The 23,340-nt window shown below is 42.8% G+C and overlaps 1 protein-coding gene across 1 annotated transcript in view; it reads left to right on the top strand.

Annotated features, from left to right (window-relative positions):
- The window catches only part of aralar1 (calcium-binding mitochondrial carrier protein aralar1), a 101,025-nt gene that overhangs the window by 19,407 nt on the left and 58,278 nt on the right, over nucleotides 1-23,340 (top strand). The window contains exons 3-6 of the mRNA XM_069313738.1: nucleotides 1,073-1,212; nucleotides 8,121-8,267; nucleotides 10,124-10,253; nucleotides 12,313-12,409. Coding sequence (XP_069169839.1) covers nucleotides 1,073-1,212; nucleotides 8,121-8,267; nucleotides 10,124-10,253; nucleotides 12,313-12,409 — 514 coding nt within the window. The remainder of the gene's footprint in view (nucleotides 1-1,072; nucleotides 1,213-8,120; nucleotides 8,268-10,123; nucleotides 10,254-12,312; nucleotides 12,410-23,340) is intronic.

The raw sequence follows: 23,340 nt of genomic DNA on the forward strand, positions 1-23,340 counted from the left end.
CTATCTCAATCAGTATATTACAGTGTAGAAATGCAGCTTCATCAGTATAATTTTTATCACTGTATGATGAGGTGGTTATTATGTGAATTTAAGTTTTTTGTTACAATGTACCAATCATTACATTTATTTGTTAGCTTAAGGACCTGCTCGAAATGCTGTGCGTGCTAGTGGCTTTACAAGAATGCACCGCTTGATTACCAACATAAGTATTTTTACAACCCATTGTACCTTCTCCGCCATATCAATCTACCCTGGCTTTGCGCCCTGGAGAGGCCACTCCAGACCGACAACCAGAGTGCAACTCCATAGTCTCCTGAGACTGACGGATGCCTACTACCATACCTTCTTGTTATATAAATAAGTAGATAAAATAAATTTTACTTTTAAAATCAAAATTTGATAATTTGAAGCAATTATTATTTTATTTGTAATTAAAAATTCTAATTTAAAATGGAGGAATATTACCTTTAGTTTGCTTTAATCATGACAGCTGGTTTAAAGAGAGAGATAACATCATAGGATATTTTCACAAAAATAATAGCTGAAGCAAAATTAACATGGACAACTGCAGTATAAGACCTACAGCTTTAATGTACTGTATCTGTTTATGTATAAGTATAAGTTATGTATAAGTTTATGTATAAGGTTTTGGTCTGTGTATGTGAGAATAAATATGCAGTAATAGCATTATCATTTCTGTATAAACACAGTTTTAAAAAGATGACCAAACCACACACTAGAAGATGAAGAGATGGTGACATTTCGGTCTGTCCTGGAACACAATCGACTTGATAATGGTCCAGGACAGACTGAAACGTCGTTGTCTCTTCCCCTTTTGGTGAGTGGTTTGGTTATCATATCTTCAGCCATGTTATTGTGACTCATCATCTGCACAGTTCAAAAAATATCACATCGAAAATGCATTTACGAGAGATTTTTGTGTTAGTGTGAAGTTGGATTTGAAGTTTTAATCGTCATACTTAGTGATAGAACAAAACAACAACAATCTGTTTTTCCCTACTGTTAAATAATCCCTCCCTGAATATGTAACCATTGTGTCTTCTTGTTGCAGACGAGTTCGTTGAGGTGATCAAACAGACAATCCTTCATCAGAAAGTACCGTTTGACTTTGACAGTGAATTTGTAAAGATGTACTTTGGGAAAGAAAGGAAACGCGTCATCAGCTATGCAGAATTCTGTCAGTTCCTTCATGTAAGTTATTTGGTTAGAGTGAGTGAGTGAGTGAGAAAGTGAGAGAGTGAGTGAGTGAGAGAGTGATTGGGAAGACAGAGAGGGGGGGAGAGAAAGAGAGGGGTTTACCTTATTTATTTTATATTTTATTAATTTTTTTTATTTATTTATTTTTTATTTTTTTTTTGGGGGGGGGGGCCCCATTGGCTGCCCAGAGCAATATAGGCTGATATGTAATTATTAGCTTTCTGGCATCAGGCAAAGTGCATGGAGTTTTTGCCTACCAGGGACTACGAGTCAGAACCTGGCCCCCTCAGAGAGGCACGAGGAGGAATAGCCTATAGAAACCCCCATGTGATTGGGAGCATTCTATTTCTGCCATCGACCGGGTCTGGCACCCAGAAAGATAGGCGCCCCAAAACAAACCCCTATTCTGGTGAAAATGTTGCTACCGAAAGCCGAACGAGTGGACAGAACTCCCCAACAAAAATTAGCAAACGAGCATGACATAATCACATTGAGGCACCGCTCTTTGCACAACCTTCCCATCTCCCCAGGAAGGGAGAAAGAGAAGCCACAGACCCTCGTGCTGGCGATTCAACCGGCAGTTCTTGGCTGATGTGATACTGGCTGGTCAGGTGCCTCTGGCTCCAGTTTTTGTTTTCTGTTCCTGTACCTTGTGGCATGGTCTGCCACTACAGGTTGTGTGTGGGTCAGGAGTATTATTCTACGGTACTCGGGCTGCATGCGCCTAGGGTTTCCTTCCTTAGGTGCCCTGTAAATGCTACCCTTGAGGAAGTATGTGGCCCCTCGGGGCTTGGGGCCACCTTCCACAAGTCACCTTGAGGCCTACCTCTGCTGTGTCTTTTACTGTTCGGTACTTGGCTGCCCTTGGAGTCGGCAGGGTTTTTTTGTTTTCCTTGTTTGTCTCTTGGTAGGAGGTAGTTTTCATCACTGGTAGGGGTGCGGGGTACTGCACAGCTAGTTTTCACCTATTGTAGCGGCTGACTTTGTTCCGCCTGGGTACGTTGTCCTCTTGCGGGGGTTTTCTTTTGTTTTTGTTTCCTGCCTGGTGGGGAGTCTGCCTTTGGTTGGTTGCCCCCTTTCTACAATACGGGGGGGGGGCCTGTCTTTGGTTGGCTACCCCCTTTCTACAATTGAGGGGGGAGGCCTTTCTCTAGACATCTCTGTGTTGTTGGTGATACCCCCTGCTAGGCCCCCATGAGTGAACATGTCCCGGGGGTTCAGCTTTAGGGGTTCAGCTTTAGAAGTTTGCTTGGTAGTCTTGGGCGCCAGTTTGCAATACCCTGCCTGGGCTTCCCCTTAGCGTGATACCAAGACTAAGGGCCCTGGGAAACCCCACGGGGACTCCGTGGTCCGATGGATGCGACCCTTGATTTCCCTCTTGCTTTGTGCAAGGTTGATGGTTGCTCTGTCCCCTTATGACAATCACCGGTGGGTGACAATCACCGGTGGTGCCTCTGCCATTCTGTCTGTGGGTCGGTGATTCTTTTAACCCAGAGTTGTGCGACGTTTGTTCTTTGTACATACTCCAGTTCACCCAAGCTAGGGTGAGGGTACAGGCAGCAGAGGTGTTGCATGCTCGGTTTAGGTTGCTGCAGTGTGATAGGTTCGTTGCTTCCCCAGATGCCCCGAGACTGCCCCGATTTGGTTATAGGGACCCGGACTTTGGGGTGGGAGTCGCTTCGACATTGGTTCTGTCCGCCCCTCCTTGTCCTTGCCCTTCAGTGGTTCATTCGATTCCCCCTCCCCCCCCTCTCCCCTTTGCTGCTGGCTCTGAAACGTCTGAGGATTTTGGAGGCGGATTTTTTTTTTCTCATCCTCATATCGGACATAGACCAGAACACAACCTATAGCACTGTATCATCCTTTGCAGATGACACTAGGATTTTCATGAGAGTTGGCAACATAGAGGACACGGCAAACCTCCAATCAGATGTAGATCAGGTCTTTCTATGGGCTACAGAAAATAATATGGTGTTTAATGAAGATAAGTTCCAGCTCATGCGCTACGGAAAAATTGAAAATATAAAAACAGAAACCACGTACAAAACTCAGGCAAATCATAACATAGAACGAAAAGGCAATGTAAAGGATCTGGGTGTACTCATGTCGGAAGACCTTACCTTTAAAGAACACAATAAAGTAGCCGTCACAACTGCAAGAAAAATGACAGGTTGGATAACAAGAACTTTTCACACTAGAGATGCTATACCGATGATGATACTTTTCAAAACGCTTGTGCTCTCTAGAGTGGAGTACTGCTGCACAATGACAGCCCCTTTCAAAGCTGGAGAAATTGCTGACCTGGAGAGTGTGCAGAGATCCTTTACTGCTAGAATCCACTCAGTAAAACATCTAAATTACTGGGACCGACTAAAATGCCTAAATCTGTACTCCCTTGAGCGCAGGCGGGAGAGATACATAATAATTTACACGTGGAAAATAATTGAGGGGCTGGTCCCAAACCTGCACACAGAAATAACATCACATGAGACCAGAAGACATGGCAGGATGTGCAGAATACCCCCGTTGAAACTCAGAGGTGCAACAGGTACTCTGAGAGAGAACTCTATTAACATCAGAGGCCCGAGACTGTTCAACACGCTTCCACTACACATAAGGGGCATAACTGGCCGACCCCTCACAGTGTTCAAGAGAGAACTGGATAAGCACCTCCAAAGGATACCTGATCAACCAGGCTGTGACTCATACGTCAGGCTGCGAGCAGCCGCGTCTAACAGCCTGGTTGATCAGTCCAGCAACCAGGAGGCCTGGTCGACGACCGGGCCGCGGGGACACTAAGCCCCGGAAGCACCTCAAGGTAACCTCATGGTAGGCGGGGCAGGGTTTAGTTGGTGTTAAAACTTGGGCGGTCTCGGGGGAGTCCCCTTCCGGGTGGCGGCGAAGGCATTCGAGCCTAGTCCTCCAGCCGGAGCTTCTTGGTCTGACAAGTGGGTCCCCTTTGTTCCTGCTGTTTAGGCTGCTCCTGCCTTTTCTTTTGAGGTGGGGGGTCTGGAGGATGGCTCAGCCTCAAGTCCCCAGGGTGAGGTTCCTGTAGCGAGGGAGGGGTTGACTTGGGAGCCTTGGGGCCCCGTTAGACCTCACCTGGGTTTTTGTACTGTCGGAGCGAGGCTTTGTGTTACAAGGAGAGGGGTTCTCCTTCTCTCCCTCCTCGTACGAATCTGAATTAGCGTTTACCCCTCCTCGGGTTCGGTTCCATGATCCCGTGGGTTTCTTGGTCCCGTCTTTCCGAAGGTTTTTGGCTTCTCGCACCCCATCACATGTGGTGTGGGAAGCCCTTGCGGCTTACCTCCTGTGCGACCCGGATTATGCTTTCGTGATGGATCCGTGTTCCTTCGTGTATGGTTTTTTGTCTGTACTGGGTTCGTTATAAAGTACCGGAGTCGTCCTGGTTAGCAGACTGCCTGCTCATCTCGTTGGAGGCTTGGCACACTTTCTGTCGGTCCCACGTGCTTGAGTGGAGAGAGGCTCAGACGGCATTGCAGGTTTTCCTGGAGGGTGAATTTGAGCATCTCGATGCATGTTTGTTCACCCATGCCCTTCTGCAGGATGTGGGTGTGATGCAGCTTCATGTGCAGGTTCCTTCCCTTTCAGCTGCCTTGGTTGCGGAGGATTTGCGTACACGTGGCCTGCTGGCTTCGGCCCTGCAATTCTTCTCCCTCCTCGATCTGTCTCGATGGCTTGAGTTGGATATGGAGAAGCTTGGGGCCACCTCTGGGTGCATTGCCCTCGGCGGTGCGTGCATCGTCTGCATTGTTGAAGCTGTTTGCGTTGCTCCGGCGGGATGCGGTTTTGTTTTTTTTTGCTTCTCAACTCGCTTGTCGGCCCAAGCGAGCCGACAAGCGTTGTTTCTTTTCTTTCTTGGAATCCGCTTGGTCCCCTGGCTCTTAGGTTGTCTTTGCCTTTTTGTCTGCTGCTGTTTGCAGAGTCTGCGGTTGTGCAGTATCTGCAGGCAGCTTCGGCTAGTTGACATTCTGTGTCCGACTTGTTAGTTCTCCGGGTGGCTTGTGGGGGGGGGGGGGCCTTTCCGGAAGGGTTGTGCCAGGGCTCGGGGTCTCTTCCCGTCATGGTAGGCCACTGGTGCCAGATTTGGGGCAGGCGCAGCCTTCGGTTCTGTCTTTTTCTGGTCAGCGCGGGAATCGCCCTATGCGCCGCTTCGGTTCTTGTAAGGTGCGTCGGCCCTTATGCGGTTCATCCCATTGATGGCACAATGGGAGGGGGGAGGCTCGCTCTGTTTGCTCATGCCTGGTCCCACGATTTGTGGGCCTTTTAGGTCGTTTCATGTGGCCTGCAGTGGCGTAGAGTGGCTCCTCCTCCTCCTGGGGGTTCAGGGCTGGTGGGGCAAACGTCTTCTCCTGCGCACTGTCGAGTCATCTCGGAGTGGGTTCGCTTGGGCGTGGTTGAAACGACCCCGTCCCTCAGGTGGGTTTCCCGCCTGTTTCCGGTCCCAAAATGCGATTGCTTGAACCTCCGGTTCATTCTGGATTTGTGCTGTCTGAACCCGTGGGTTTATTGCCCCTCCTCTCAAATAACTACTGTCCCAGGTCCATCTTCTGCTTGAGCTGGGTGCTTGGATGATGTCCATGGAACTCAAGGACGCATATTGGCATGTCCCGATTCATCCGAGGTTCAGGGACTGGCTCAGTTTTGTTGTGGGGTATCAAGGTTACCGCTTTCATTGCCTTCCATTTGGCTTGAATCTGGCGCCTCGCATTTTCACACGCCTTACTCTGGTCGTGGTGACCCGCCTGCGACTGTTAGTGATGTCGGTAGGTCAGTAGGCAGGTTCTGGCCTACCTCGACGAATAGTTGGTTTGGGCTCCCAGTCAGTCCGGGTGTCTGCTCACCAGGCATTTGGTTCTTTCCCAGTTCGCCGGGTTCGAGTTCCTGGTGAACTGGCGGAAGTCCCATCTGGTTCCCTCTCAGGTTCAGTCTTGGCTGGGTCTTTGTGTGGGATGCTCGGACCGCTTCCTTGTCTCTTCCTCCGGCAGCTCTGCTTTGCGTGGGTTCCTACCTTCGTCTGTTCCTGAGGGGCTTCCGAGTCACGTGGTGGTTGCTTGAGAGTTTGTGCGGGAACCTGAACTTTGCCATGATGATCTAGCCACCGGGTCGGGTGTGGCTTCGTCGGCTGTTCTGGTTCCTTTGGGAATGTCCCTTTTGTCTCTCTCATGACTGCTGGATTTGGCCTCCGGGGTCTTTGCGTCAGTTGCTGCATTGCCGGCTTCCTCTTCGGGTTTTTCGTGGTTCAGTGCCTTGGCACCTACTCGAGCCCTCACTCGATGTGTTCATGGACGCAACATCTCTCGACTGGGGCTTTGTGACCAGCGCTCACCAGGCCGGCCAGGGATGGCAGGGTCTGTCAGTTGGCTCTGCCAGACATTCGGGCTTCCAGAAGTGGATATCTTTGCGTCGGCGTGGTCGAGGCATCTCCCAGTATACGTGGCGCCCTTCCCCGACTGTGAGGCCATCGGGGTCAACACCTACAGGTAGGACTGGGCGAGGTGGGGTTACCTGTACCTCTTTCCCCTAGTTCAGCTGTTGCTCCAGGTCTTGGCTTGCTTGGAGACTTACCAGGGGAGAGATGACCTTCTGGCGCCTTGGTGGCTAGCCCAGCTGTGGTTTCAGGAGTTGCTTGCTCGGTGTCAGAACCCGAGAGTCCTCCCATGGCTCTGCCTCTTTCAGCAGATCAGTCCAGCCCGGTACGAGGCTGGTTCATTCTTCTCTTCGAGTCTTCGCGTCTGGAGTTTTTTTACTCGAGTCTTATCACTTGTATGGGGCGCAGGTGGCTTCATTGTTGGTCTCCTACCTGCATGCTTCATCTCAGCAGCAGTATGAAGTTTCCTGGCAGTCCTTCCGGTTTTCCTATTATTGCTTGGGTGTACTCTGGTCTCTGATAGTTATTTTGTCCTTTCTCGATAGTTATTTTGTCCTTTCTCTCGTGGTTGTTCCAGGACCATCGTTTAATGCAGAATACTGTCTTGTATCGTGCGGCGCTGGCGGAGCCGCTCCAGCTTGCGTTCGGTTTGATGTTACTTCTGCTCCATTCCACAAGCTGTCTCATGCATTGTATCACCTCTGGCCTGCTCATGCGCCTCCTGAGCCGTCCTGGTTTTTGAACCGGGTGATCTCTATTCTCTCTTCTCCTTGGTGTGTTGTGGTCCCTTCAGTTCAGGATTGTTTTTCTAAGGCTCTTTTCCTGTTGGCATTGGCCTCTGGGGTCAGTTCGGGGAGCTTCATGCTCTTCTCCGAAAACTTCATGCTTTCCCGTGTTTTTGACATCCAGCCTAAGAACTGCCGGTTGGATTGCCGGTGCGAGGGTCTGGGGCTCCCCCTTCCCCTTCCTGGGGAGGGGGTTGCGCAGACAGAGGCGCGGCAATGTGATGTCATGCATCATCACATTGCCCCCAATCCCCCCGTGATTGGGGGAGTTTTGTCCACTTGTTCGACTTTCGGTAGCAATATTTTCACCAGAATAGGGGTTTGTTTTGGGGTGCCTATCTTTCTGGGTGCCATATCCAGTCGATGGCAGACATAGAATGCTCCCAACTACACGGGGGTTTCTATAGGCCATTGCTCCTCGTGCCTCTCTGAGGGGGGCCAGGTTCTGGCTCGTGGTCCCCGGTAGGCAAGAACTCGATGCACTTTGCTTGATGCCAGAGAGCTAATAGTTACATATCAGCCTGGATAGCTCTGGGGAGCCTCCGGGTCTCACCCAGAAAATGGAGTTTCATTACATTCAACGCTGTTTTTTCTTCCCCCTCCAAAAAAAAAATAATGCAGGATTAGACTTGAGATATTGTAGGTATTAATATGTCCCAAGTTTTTATTGTATTCTGATAGTGAAATTCCAGGAAATTAAAAATCTGATAATGCCTTTAATTTAGGACTTCCATGAAGAACATGCAGTGCAAGCCTTCAAATCTTATGACAAGAAAGGCTCTGGCTTCATCACTGCCATGGACTTTAACGACATCATGCTCAGCGTTAAATCTCATCTGCTCACCGTTCCTGTACAAAATAATCTCGTTGCAGTAAGTTATTGTCTTGTACTTTATTTTTGAATAAGTTATTTATACTTTTGCAATTACAGTAATATTCAGAGTAAATAGTTTCCTTTCCATCATAATTAAAAGGTAAAGGGTTTTCATGTTACAGATTATGGACATTTTGTTCTGGCTATATTTTAAGTCATTTAATGTGTATCTTAGGGGTAAGTGGCACACACCAATCAATAGTCAATTTATAAAAACTACTGTAAATCAAGTAAGGGCGAAGTGCCAGGTGAAGCAGAGCCACAGGGTCACAGAGGGTAGAAATTTAAGTTGTAAATTAAAATTGGTGATATGTTCTGTATTTTGGCTTTAGGTATGAAGAAGGGAAACTTTTAAAATTACTAAGTTGTTTGGATCACTGGACTTGAAATAGACACGTGTGTTAAATGTTTCCAGCGAAACATATAGGTCAGCAAAGAATCTAAGGGTGCTTGGATTTTTTTTTCTGGAAAATGAAATGGAGATTGAATAACAGGCCCTTCTTAAAAGGTAATCTTCATGCCATCCTATAAAGAATAAGGAATACTGCCACACAACACTGGATGCAAAGCATCCCAGAATTAACAAACTAAAACGTGGCCTATTAAGTGCTACGTGGAATGCTGAGGACTTGTACATATTACTGTATAGGTAAGTAGATGGAAAAGTTGGAAAACTGAAAAACCTTACTCCTGACCCAAGAACTGTTCATTCCACACCATGCATTTTACTCGCTACTCTCGCCCAAAGCCAATATTATCTTGTATATTATTATACGATGCTTCAGTTCGTACTAGTGTGGAATATAGGGCAAATGGATACCCATTAATTTTCATGTATTGCTCATGTTTTTTGAGTGTTAGTGCCGGTCTGTCCATCTTATCAAAAGTGGGAAAGTGTGATTGTGATTTTTTAAGGAATCTAAATTCTGATCATAAAATAAGTGTAACATAACATAGGTGATGAAAATTGTTTTTTCACTGTAGTTTTTTTTCTTTTTGGAGTAGCAATGAATATTAGAGATTGAGTATGTCAATTGTTTAAAATATTTTTGGGCTTTTTCCAAGGATCTCTATCTCAAAACTAATATAGAAACATGCATATATAGTGTTTATAATGAATTGTTTATATATATTCAGTAATATTATGCAATATAGTATACAATTTAATATATACTGTGTATGGTACTATGTGGAAGAGAATTATCAGGAGAAAGTGCCAAGCCATTACGACTATATAGCACTTGAAAGGGATCAGGACTATGATATGGGATGGGACCGGGAAAGGAATGATGCCCAACCAAGTTGGATGGTTGGGGAGGTAGTATGCGGAAAAACCACATTTGAAAAATTTAAATGGTTCACTCTGTCTTGCTCTGATGAAGACGAATTAAGTCAAAAATGTATTCAGCATTTTCTAATTTTTTGCAATTAACTTTTCCCCATACTTGGCTCAGTGTTTTTGTTATCATTGTTGCATATATGGTACTATATTCTTTTATATATGTTACCCTCTTGGGTATTTATATATGATTCCCCCCTCTTCGAATTGTAACTTTATTAGTAATGTATTAGACGTCGGTAGGGATGTGAGCTCCGATGACCTGGAGTGCAAATGGGTGTGGCTTGTGAAACTCCTGTTCTGGTCAAAGAATAGAAAACAGACTAAGTGCTCTATACTCTAGGTATGAGCCTTGTGACTCTGTAGGTAATTATACTCGGTTCCCTCCAAATTTATCTTGCTTGATGAGGAGTCGAATTCCAGATTTGTGTACTTTACTCAGAGGTTCGATGAATATGTTTATCATACCAACCTTACTGCTACTGTGTCTGAGATTATTTATTTTTTCTTTTCAGGTTGCAACAGGTCATAAAGTGAGTTTTCCATTCTTCATGGCATTTAATTCATTACTTACCAACATGGAACTCTGCAAGCGTATTTACCTCAACGCATCAGGGGGTTCCCGCACCCAGGAAATAACTAGAGGTACTCATATCTTATTAAAACACCCTTAAGTTCATTTTTGAGGAATGTAAGGAATTTATCATAATTATACATCTGTAAGACTTTTAAATGCAGTAGCATAGATGATAAAAGCTGAGAAGTTGAAAAATATAGATCGTATGGATTTTACTCTGAGAAATAAAGACAATAATATACTGCAGTAGGCTTACTGTAATTGTTATTGTACTGTCAGGCAACTACTGGTCCAAAATTTGGTTCTCACTACGGAAACAGTTACGATAGTTTCTAATTCAGTTTAAGCCTTTTGTAATTTTTTCCATGGTGATTTTTTCCAGCTGAATTTTGAACAGAAATACTGTTTTGACATATACAGAAATTCTATAGGATTATTATCCAATGGGTAAAAGAGCATGTCATGTTTTTTGTTCTACATTGTGGTATGTTGAATTAAGAGATGCAATACTACTGAAGATCCTTTGAAGATCCACTGAAGATGAGCAATTTCATGGGTATAACCCTTAAACCGCTCGGCTAATTAAAATTCCTATATCGTCGTGCACATAAAAAACTAACAAAAACATGCATTTTGCATTTCTAACACAAAAGGTAATCACAGATAACAATTGGAACCATCTAAAGATAATTCAACCTTTCTTTGTGCAAGAGTTAGCTTGGTTTTGGAAGAAATTTTGCCACTCCCTATTCCCCTGTGAGGGGGGGGGCCACTGAGACCCTACAAGAAAGAGGCATCTCATTACAGTCATCTTACTATTTATATATCTCTCTCTTTCTTCCTCATATTCATAAGTGTGGAGATTTATATATCTGGTTTGAAGCTAGTGAAGTTTTGTGAATATTTTCATGCTTATTTATTGATTGGAGCTTGATTTAAAGCAGAAACACTGAAATTAAAAGAGGGATTCATCTTACAGATAATTTACATAATTTAAAGTTAAGGAATACCTGAAAGTAAATTTGCAAATATTTAATATTTATTAGGGAATTCAATAAACAAATACAACTACAGATATTTTGAATAGAAGATTTCAAATAAGCCAGCTAATGCATACATTTACATATGTATTCTGTCTAAGCTCAGTTTTCCAGATCATACTAGGACCCACTCCCCTACAAATTAGCCAGACATCCAAATTAGCCAACTATTTTACAGAGACAGTCCAGAAATTCATTTTTTATTTATCCAGGTTTTCATTTGACAAAAATCTCAGTAACCAAAATTTTTATTAAAATTGAAAGGTCAAGAACTCGAGCTTGAATTATTTGGGTGTTCAGTCAAAATCTCGGTAATCTGAATTTCTATTCGGGTTAAGAGATCAAAAGCTTGGTCATGAATTCATCAGGATTACTCATAGGTTCAGATTACTAGACTCCAAGTTACTGAGCTCGTACATTGTTTACACACGTGACGGAGAACACAAACTAGATTTAAATATCACTTGCCAGATTATGTGCAGTTCTCGGTGAAAATAAAAGCCGAGATAAACACCTCAGTATGGAGGTGGTCTCCTCACAGCACAGCCCAACACACCACACCACCTGCAACCAGAACCAGGGGCTAGATTCACGAAGAAATTACGCAAGCACTTACGAACCTGAACGTCTTTTCTCCATCTTTGGCGGCTTTGTTTACAATTATTAAACAGTTAATGAGCTCCGAAGCACCAGGAGGCTGTTTATAACAATAACAACAGTTGATCGGCAAGTTTTCATGCTTGTAAACTGTTTAATAAATGTAACCAAAATCTTCAAAGATTGAGGAAAGATGTACAGGTTCGTAAGTACTTGTGTAACTGCTTCGTGAATCTGGCCCCAGGTCTCCTCTAAGTGGCCGAGGATGGGAAGATATGGAATAAAAAAAATTATAATGCTACTCTCACTAACCTCAACAAAATCTCCAATACATTATGTATTGGAGATGTATTGGCAATTGAACAAGCGAAAATAAGCACTGAATTTAATACAAATTAACGAACTTATAAATAATAAGATGAAACATTGAAATTAATTTAAATAAAAGCCAGACATTACAACATACTAATGAATAAAACTTGAATTTCAGAGGAATTTCTGCACTCGGCTCAGATGATGTCGCAAATCACTCCACTTGAGGTGGATATATTGTACCATTTGACTGAACTTATCAGCGAGAGTTCTGGGTAAGAAGAAAATTTGTAGATCATTTTAGTAAAATTGTCAAGTACATTGGCCCATATTCTGATGTTCATATTTTGAAATTCTCATTTTAGGTCTGTGGTTTTAAATCCATAGGGTTGTACTAAATCCACTTTAGACATATTAAGCTCTGTGTTTAGCTAATTGCATGCCCTTATTTACAGCAATGTATTCTGTTGCACTTGTGATGTGTTGGTATATTTTTTAAAATCCTTATTTAAAAAAAATATGAATTTAAAATACTCATTTGATTTAAAGCCGAGCTGTTTGTTTACTGTTAATGAATCATTTAAAATGCTGCCTTTTCAAAAATATAAACTTTAACCAACACAGAACATTTAACACACACCTTCAGGTAAGGTTGACATTAGATCTTAAACACAGGACTTGGGTTTTAGTTGCCTTCGATTGTAATCAATAACTATGTTCTTCATTTATGTATATTAATGGGTACATAAAACTACAATAAATTCATATTGCTTTGATAAGTTTTTATCATTAATTTTGATAATTGGACTTGGATTTTGTGCTGTATGCAATTTTGGTCAACCACAGAATAAATGTAATTTCAAAATATATTGGAGTAAAATTCATTGCCGTTACAATTCTCAATCATGGTAGGTAAGACGAGGATAAGTGTTAATTAAGAAATATTTTTATATTTTTGTTTCCTATAACTATTTTGTATACAGTATTTATAAGTTTTTATTTAACTATAGATTAATTTTTGTTAAAAATTCATGGTTTCTTATGCAATGAAAAGATCAACTTTTCAACATTACGTTCTTTGCCAACAATTATTGTACATGAATCATGTGTTATAATAGTTTTCATTATCGTAAAAGGTGAGTTACTAGACAGAGAGCAGACCATGATGTCAAACATTTAATTTACTTCAGTAATTAGCATTATTCAGGTAATTCCTAAATATGAATGACTGTATGTCATTGTTTTAGTTCCTATAGACCTAGTATGTAAAGTTTATTACATGCAAATTAAGAAGCAACAATACAGTACCAGTTTCATATTTGTGCTTAGTGCATCCTGAAACATCCCTGAATTCACTACAAATCACTACAATATCACTAAGAAAAAAAAAATTGCAGATGAAAAATCCTCCACTCTATCCCAACAACAATAAAGAAGGCTGTATAGAGAAATAGAAACTATCAAGTTAAATTTGTAAGAATCATATAAAATCTAGTAGAGGCAAAGAGAGCAAAAGGCCATAAGTAAAATAAAGAGGAATCAAAAATACTTTTTCTTCTATGAAAAATCTAGAATAAAAACTACATCTTGCATTGGGCTCATTAGCAAGGGTGATGTTTTCATTCATAGATGACAACATAGAAATGAGTGAAATACTGAGCCTACAGTACTATTCTGTTTTCAGTGAACCCCCTAAACACATTTAAGATCAATGCTCCAAACAAATTCTTTATGAATGTGACACCATCATCGAAACCACCATTAGATGTCACTGAAACCCCACTGGACTTTGAAATAGCCATAAACAGCATGCTCGTACACTCTGCACCAGGCCCAGACTCCAGGAATTCTATTTTCTTAATTAAAGAATTGAAAAAAAAAAAAAAAAAAAAAATGTCAAAGGCCCTAAACATGTTTTGAAGATGGAGCCTAGATGCTGGTGTTATCCTTGACATACTTAAAACAGTGGAGATCATGCCATTTCACAAAGGAAGAAGTAAAGCACATGCAAAAAATTATAGACCAATAGCTCGTAACATAACACATCATAACTATCTTTGAAAGAGTGCTAAGAAATAAGATCACAAAACACATGAATCACAACATCTACATATTCTGGGCAATATGGGTGCAGAACAGGATGCTCCTGCCTCTCACAATTGCTAGATCACTATGACATGCCATAGATGCATGGAAGATGAGCAAAATGCTGGTGTGATGCACACATGTTTCCCAAACGCTATTGACAAATGTGACCACGGTGTTGTTGCACACAAATTGTGCACAGAAAGAATTGCTGAGAAAGTGGGAGATAGATCTTTAACTTGTTATCAAACATCCCAGAGTCAACAAAAGTAAACTGTGGATCCTTCACCATGAAAACCTGTTCCCCAAGGTACTTTACCTGCTCTGCTAGTTTTTCTCATCCTCATTTCAGACATAGACAAGGATACAACCTGTAGTACTGTATCATCCTTTGTGGATGATATTAGGATTTTCATGAGACAAGACAATATAGAGGACACAGCAAACCTCCCATCTGATAAGTGTTTTTCAATGGGCCACAGAAAATAGTATGATGTTTAATGGACCACAGAAAATAGTATGATGTTTAATGGGCCACAGAAAATAGTATGATATTTAATGGGGATAAGTCCCAGTTAGTGTGATATGGAAAAACTTTAAATATCAAAATGGAATCCACATAAAATGCAGTCAAACCACACTATTGACAGGGAAAGTAGTGTTAAAGATTTAGAAGTAATCAAGTCGGAAGACCTTTTAGTAGTCCCCGTGGCACAGTGATAAAACACTCGCCCAGCGCTTTGCAAGCACTTTGGCCTTGGTTTGTATCCTGGCCAGGGAGGATTGACCAGGAGCCACTCCTTAACTGTAGCTTCTGTATACCCAGCAGTGAATGGGTACCTGGTTGTTAAACGATTTGGCAGGTTGTATTCCTGGGAAAATTAGGATTAAGGACCTGCCCAAAATGCTATGCATGCTTGTAGCTTTTTCTGTATAAGAATGTAAGAACTCGTATATATACTGTAAATTAAAAAAGTAATTAAAAATAAAAAATAAGATTAGGGAAAATAAGAAACAATTATGAATTAAAGGTAATGTCTAAACTTCTGGAAATCCAAATTTTGGATGGAAAATCCAGTGGGCAGATTTGATTCATTATATATATGAAGGTACAAATTTCTGAGGGTCCAGTGTATTACATTATTCCTACATAACTACATTATGTAGTTAAAATGGTAGAATTTCCTTACCTGATTTTACCTGAGGGCCACCATTTTTAGTGGCCTCTATGGAGACAGGAACAAATGTGATTAACAAATTAAAAACTGAATCTGGCTAATTTTTAAATTCATTATATTCTGCAGAAAGTGTAACCTTGTTGAAAATTTTCTCATTTGTTATTAAAATCCTGTCATATCTGCTCTCTGTATTCTAGCCATTCATCATAATACAAATTGTTCATATTAATGAGCATGTCACAATATCATCAGAACCTACATGTGTGTAGAAATGTTTTCATCTTTGTTTAAACACAGTGGATTATATTATTTTCATTCCGTGTGTTGTTTTACATGCATATTTTTTGACAAATCAGGAAAGCATCTTATAAACTAGTACTAATAATCACTATTACTCACTACATGAGCTTGCTAAGGCTGCACGAGGGGTAAGTCACGATTAGTATTGGAACCATTAATCTCCATCTTTAAGTGTGATTGGCCCATTTTAAGACTCGTGTGGAAAGCACCTCACCTCTTGTATATGGCTCTCTGTGTATTGCATGTAGATTTGTTGTGATCCCATCCGAGTTGCGTAGCTATTGTACGTGCATTGTCCTTCCAGTCTCGTTGCATACAAATGGTATATAAAAATTACGGGACATGCTCATTCATTTAACATTTACAAAATTAATTGTAATATATGTAAATATTTTAAGCCAGATTAAGTATGGTGATAAGTTTCATAATTATTTAGTTAGCACTATGGCATTATTTGTATTAGAAAAAATTGTCACAAAATTTTACATATACATATGCTAAAAATTGCACCTCTCTCAAAGTTCATGCAAAATATTTAATTCTGTAGAAATGGTATATGCTACAAGGTATCTACTGTTTCATTATTATTCAAAAATATTTATATAACACCAAATTCTGAATGCAGTATCACTCTTTGTTACACTAATTTTTAATACTGTGTTTGTATGTCAGATACTAAATAATTTCATACCACCGTTGAGTCTCTTTAAATTAAACTGCTTGGGGCCAAACGAAGTGCGAATCAAGAGTCAGTTCAACTTGCATTCATCTGTATACATGGCAAAGAGCCACAGTTCTAGCCAAATTTTGGCATTGCTTTATTAAACATTATATATACCAAATTTATTTTTTCATTTTTAATAGGATTTATGTTTAGAATTATATAAATCCTCTTCCATTTTGCTTGAATGGAACCCAATTTATTTGAAATCTGATGCAACAGAGGGCTTATGATCCAGTTAATGCCAAAAGCAATGGGTTAGGTTTTTATATAAATGAATAAATTCAGCTGTTTAGGATTTGTGATTGTGATTTTTGGATGCCTGCAGCACTGTTATTTACTGTTGTTCTGGCATAGCCAAACTGCTGCTGCTGCCGAGTTATGGCACTGTCTTGGTTAATGCCTTTGGGATTTTGTCTTTGCCCAAGGCCTTTGTACTGAACTGTTTGTTTACACACGCGCACACACGTACCTCACATCCTGTAGCTACACTTAGGTAATTACAGAGGCAAGGCATGTAATCTTGTTTGCATTATTCCATACAATTCTTTCTGGACAGATTTTTACTTATTTTTTTTTTTTTTAGTCCCTTACCCTTTCCTATCTTTAATAGTAGGTATTAGTAATAAATAATAAAAATAATAATACAGTAATAATAATAATAATGTTTATTCAGGTAAAAGTACATACATACAAAATGAGTTACAACAGAATGTTGGATTTCTAGATAGAGCTGGTATTTACTATGCCTAAGGCCACTGATACGCACTGCTATTCAGGCAAAGTAAGTACCCTCAGCACAATTTGCAGTCTTATGACTGCTGGTCCAACCTGTCCTCTTACAAGTTACAGCTGAATTTGGCCATTTACCAGTATGGCCAAAAATAGACGTAATTTGAACATGAAAAATAATTGAAAATAATTTTTGGATTTTTTATTCCCAAAATAGCAAGTTAAGGGTCCTCTGGTAGGTTAGGAGGGCAGGAAATTCTTCTAAAGTTTCAAAATGTCATAAAAATCGTTAATTGAAAGTTTCCACTCCTAACCTAACCGAGTAAGCCGGAGGACCCAAACAGAAAACGGGACAGGATGTCACTTTGAGCCAATTTAATTTCAAAGTGCATCCGTTTTTGGCCATAGTGCGCATACGAGGGAAAAGCGACTTTATTTTTAAAGAATGGGTTGCGGGTTTAAAAGAACGGTTGAAAGGTGCACCCTGCTTAAGCTTTACAAAGGATTTTCTGTTCCTCAAGAATATAAACAAGAAATTTTTATTACTGTACTGTAAAAAAAAGAAATCTGACCCCAAATGATAGAACACTTCCTTGCACATATATAAGCCTAAATATTTAAAAACAACATTTTAATGCCTGGTTTGCACACCTGTTTTGTATGACAAACATGTGCTGGTCAAGAAAACAAAAAAAAATCTTTCTAGTACTGGTAAAATGTGTTCTTTTCCCCACAAGAAAATAAAAAAAATAACTTGATTTTTCTGTGGTGGAGTGATAATATTTTGGGGTGACTCTACCAATTCTTGTTTACTCATGAAGTGAGCGACGGAAGCTGTTGCGAATATTTTTTATTTTTTCCAATGTAACTGAAATAATGTTTTTCTTTTTCTTTTTATGCAGTTATATTGTGGACTACTGTAGGGTGCTAAAGCTCTTATATACTAAAATGTTAATTACATTGAAACACACAAATAATAATAATAATTCATTGTGTCAGGGGAAAAGAAAGCCAGTGTATATTCATACACATTTGGGTTTTATCGAGGTCCCCCCCAACCTCGATCTTGCCCCTTTCCCCCAGGATGCAACCCCACAACACTCTGACTAACTCCTGAGTACCTACTTACTACTAGATGAAAGAAAATGTACCCAACCATTTCTGTCCCGCCCGGGATTCGAACCCAAAATTCTCAATTGTGCATCAAGAACCGCACCAGAGTCAACTTGGTGACTCACTGTTGATGTCTTAAACTTTTCTGCCCTCTCTAAGGAGGGGAGGATGAGAATTGGGTTTTGATTGCTGTGCGAGCATCTTTAAGGCCCCTTCATCAGGGATACCTGCTGAAGTCTACCCTTTCGAGGCCATTCTCATGAGCCCTGTCTGCACTTCTGTGGTGAGCCTTCTTCCTCTTCTTCCGTGTGACAGGGAACTTCTGTGTAACTTTTGGTAGGCATGGACTAGGAATGCCTGGACTTAACTGAATTTACCTGAGAACCACCATCTCGCTAGTGGCCTCGATGAAGACAAAGTCAGAGGCTTGTTACAAGTCCCACATTTACCCCGATGATTTTGTCTAGCTGGGTTTTGAATCTCAGTAGTGTTTTAGCAGTTATGGCTTCAGCGAGTGAGTGGTTAATTGGGTTTATAACCCAAAAGCATCTCCTGTTTTCTGTCCTACATTTTGGTTTATTTAGCTTGAAGCCATTGCTCCTAGTTTGTTACATCTGACTTTTTAAATAAGTTGTCTGGGTCACTATCCTCCAAACTGTTCATTATTTTAAAAGTTTTGATTAGATCAGCCCTGTCATTTCTAGTTTGCAGTCTTGTTAGCCCTATGGTCTTCAGAAGTTCATGGTATGAAAGTGGACTTGGTTCTAGAATTATTTTTGTTGCCTGCTGTTGAACTTCTCCAATGCACATATGTCCTCCTGAAGATAAGGTCTCCACTGGATTTTCCACCAATAGCCTTGTGTGAATTTAGTCTCCTTGTTCGTTCTCTAGTGTTCCTGGGTCCTGTGCTGTCACCAACTCTTCTATTTCACACCCACTAATGTTGGAAAAGGGTGTGATTTCTGGGGGGAGCTCCATTGGCTCCCTGGAGCTATCCAGGCTGATATGTTAATCTCAGACTTTGGCATCAGTCATGTGTATGGAGTTCTGTGGGGACCACACGCCAGAACCTGGCCCCCTCAGAGAGGCATGGGGAGCAATGGCCTATAGAAACTCCTGTGTGGTTGGGAGCTTTCTATGTCTGCCATCGACCGGGTCAGGCACCCAGAAAGGTAAGTGTCCCAAAACAAAACCCCTATTCTAGTGAAAATTGCTACAAAAAGCCAAATAAGTGGATAGAACTCCCCAAAAAGAAACGAGCAAATGAGCATGACGTGTCACGTCGCCACACCTCTTGTCTGCGCACCTCCCCCCTCCCCGGAAGAGGGAAGGGGAAGCCCCAGACCCCCACGCCGGCCATCCACCCTTCAGTTCTAAGGCTTATGCTAGAGGCGAAGGTCGTGTGCTCTGGCTCCACTGATTTTCAGCGCTGTGCTTAAAATGAGGTTGCTGTCCTCCAGGGGTTGTGCGAGTCAGGAGTTATTTTACAGTACTTGGGCTGCATGCACCTAGGGTTATCGTCCCTAGGTTCCCTGTAAGTACTGCCCTCGGAGCTTGGGGCCACCTTCCACAAGTTCCTTGGGTCCTGCCTCTGCTGGGCCGTTTTACTGCTCGGTTTTTCGGCCGCCCCTTGGGTGCTTGGGGGCTCTCCCTTGTTTACCTTAGTGTAAGAGGCAGTTTGTACTGGTAAAGGGTGCAGGGTGCTGCGTAGCTTGTTTTCACCATTTATAGCGACTGGCTCTGTTCCTTTTGGGTACGTTGTCCTCTTGCAGGGTTTTCTTTTTCTTTTTCTTTTTGCCTTGGGGGGGGGGGGGGGGTCTGCCTTGCTTGTTCCCCCTTTGTGCCTGACCTGGTTGATACCTGGTTGATGGGGTTCTGGGAGTTCTTCTACTCCCCAAGCCCGGCCAGAGGCCAGGCTTGACTTGTGAGAGTTTGGTCCACCAGGCTGTTGCTTGGAGCGGCTCGCAGGCCCACATACCCACCACAGCCCGGTTGGTCCGGAACGTCTTTTAGAAAACAGTCTAGTTTTCATTTGAAGATATCCACAGTTTTCCGGCAATATTTCTTACAGACGCTGGGAGGACGTTGAATAGCCGCGGACCTCTGATGTTTATACAGTGTTCTCTGATTGTGCCTATGGCACCTCTGCTCTTCACTGATTCTATTCTGCATTTTCTTCCATATCGTTCACTCCAGTACGTTGTTATTTTACTGTGTAGATTAGGGACCTGGCCTTCCAATATTTTCCATATGTATATTATTTGGTATCTCTCTCGTCTCCTTTCTAGTGAATGCATGGAGAGCTTTGAGACGAACCCAATAATTTAGGTGTTTTATCGCGTCTATGCATGCCGTATATGTTCTCTGTATTCGCCCTATTTCAGCAATCTCTCCTGCTCTGAAGGGGGAAGTGAGTACTGAGCAGTACTCAAGACGGGACAACACAAGTGACTTGAAGAGTACAACCATCGTGATGGGATCCCTGCATTTGAAAGTTCTCGTAATCCATCCTATCATTTTTCTGGCTGACACAGTATTTGCTTGGTTATGCTCCCTAAACGTTAGATCGTTGGACATCATTATTCCCAAATCCTTGACATGCTGTTTACCTATTATGGGCAGATTTGATTGTATTTTGTACCCTGTATTATGTTTCAGGTTCTCATTTTTGCCGTTCCTGAGTACCTGGAATTTATCGTTGCTAAACATCATGTTATTTTCTGCTGCCCAATCAAAAACTTTGTTGATATCTGCTTGTAATTTTTCCATGTCTTCAGCAGAGGTAATTTTCATGCTGATTTATGTGTCATCTGCAAAGGATGACACGAAGCTGTGATTTGTATTTTTATATATCTGATCTGAGAGTAAGGAACAGCAGTGGTGCAAGGACTGTATCTTAAGGTACAGAGCTTTTAACTGCGCTTGGACTTGATTTTATTTGATTGACTGTTATTCTTTGTGTTCTGTTTGATAGGAAATTGAGTATCCTGCGTCCTACTTTACCAGTTATTTCCATTGGCCTCATTTTGTGTGCAATCACTCCATGATCACATTTGTCGAATGCCTTTGCAAAGTTTGTGTATACTACATCTGCATTTTGCTTTTCTTCTAGAGCTTCTGTGATTTTGTCATGGTGATTGAGTAACTGTGACAGACAGGATCTTCCTGCTCTAAATCCATGTTGTCCGGGGTTGTGTAACTCATTATTTTCCATAAAACTAGAAATTTGATTCCTAATCACTCTTTCAAAAACTTTTATTATGTATGATGTTAGTGCAACTGGCCTATAATTTTTTGCCAAGGCTTTACTAGCTTTGCCAAGGCTTTGCCAAGCTTTACAAGGCTTTGCCAAGACCTGCATACGTTCTTTTCTGGTGGCACCCCCTGCTAGGTCCCGGTGAGTGTACACGTCACCGAGGTTCATCTTTAGAGAGTTGCTTGGTAGTTTTGGGCGCTGGTTAGCAGTACCCTGCCTGGGATTCCCTGAGTGTGAGTTCCGTCTCAGAACCCTGGGAAACCCCAGGGGGCGCACAGGTTCGATGGATGTGATCCCTGGTCCCCCCTCGCTTCGTGCGAGTTTGAGAGTTGCTCAGTCCCCTTGTCTCAGGGTGACCCTCATTGTTTTTGCGTCTGTTACATTGCCTGTTGGGTCGGTGACTCTTTCGACCCTGAGTCCTGCCTTGCGGGTTTTGTTGTTTGCTGCTGACTCAATTTACCCAAACTAATGATGATCTTTTGTGGGTACAGGCTGCACAGGCGTTGAATGTGCGCTAGGTTGGTTGCTTACCCAGATGCCCCGAGGCTACCCCCATTTTGCTTAAAGGGGCCTGGACATGGCGGGGGGGGTGATGATCGCTTTCACCTTCGTTCAGTCCGTGCAACCTCATCCTTCCCCTTCTGTGGTTCGGTCTGGACCCCCACCCCCTGCTTCCGGCCCCGAAATGTCTGAAGGTTTTGGAGTCAGAGCAGGGTTTCGTTGCTCTTGAGACTCGGGCAGTCTCGGGGGATGCCCCTTCCAGTGTGGCGACGAAGGCATTCAAATCCAATCTCCCTGCCGAAGCCTCCGGGGTCTGACCAGGGGGGCCCCCCTTCCGTCAGAATTATTTGGCTGCGCCGGCCTTTTCTTTTGAGGTGAGGGCCTTGGGCCCCGTTGGACCCCGCCTGGGTTTTTCTGCTCTCTGAGCGGGGCTTACTGTTGCAAGGAGTAGGGTTCTCTTTTTCCCCCCTGTGTACAAATTGAATTTGGTGTCTGCCCCTCCCTGGGTTCGGTTCCGTGCCCCCCCCCCCCCCCCTCCCCTGGGTGCGTCGGTTCTGTCTTTCTGGAGGTTTTTGGCTTTCCGCATCCTACCGTCTACGATGTGGGCAGCCCTAATGGCTTACCTCCTGTGCAACCCAGATTATGCCTTGCTTATAGATCCGTCTTCTTTCAGGTTTGGGCCCTCGTTCCCTTTTGGGTCCATTACGAGGTTCCGGAGTCGTCCTGGCTGGTGGAGTGTCCTGTTATTGCTTTGGAGGCTTGGCATTCCTTCCGTCGTTCCCACACGTTTGAGTGGCACGAGGCTTCAATGGTGGTTCAGGTTTTCTTGGGGGGTGACCTTGAGCACCTCAATAAGTGCTTGTTTTCCCCAGCCCTTCCCCGGGATGTTGGCATAGTGCAGCTCCATGTGCAGGTTCCCTCCCTTTCAGCTGTGCAGGTTGCTGAGGACTTGCGCACCTGTAGCCTATTGGCTTCGGCCTTGCATTTCTTTTCTCTCCTGGAGCTGTCTTCGGACTGGCTTGCGGAGGATGTGGGGACACTTGGGGCCGTTCCTGTGTCTAGTGCCTTGGGCTCGGTGGCTTGCTCGTCGGCTGCCTTGTTGAAGTTCTTTGCGCCGATCCTGCGAGATGCAGGTTTCCCTGTTTTATGCTTCGCAGCTCGTGTGTCGTCAGGCGGTACTCCTATCTGGAATCGGCCTGGGCCCTGGCATTTAAGATGTCTTCTCCCTTTTGTCCTCTGCTTTTTGTGGATTCTGCTCTGGCACAGTATTTGCAGGCTGCTTCGGCTAGTTGTCGTGCTATGTGTGACTTGTTGGTTCTC

Source organism: Procambarus clarkii, chromosome 76, assembly GCF_040958095.1.
Source record: "Procambarus clarkii isolate CNS0578487 chromosome 76, FALCON_Pclarkii_2.0, whole genome shotgun sequence".
NCBI classification, from domain to species: domain Eukaryota; kingdom Metazoa; phylum Arthropoda; class Malacostraca; order Decapoda; family Cambaridae; genus Procambarus; species Procambarus clarkii.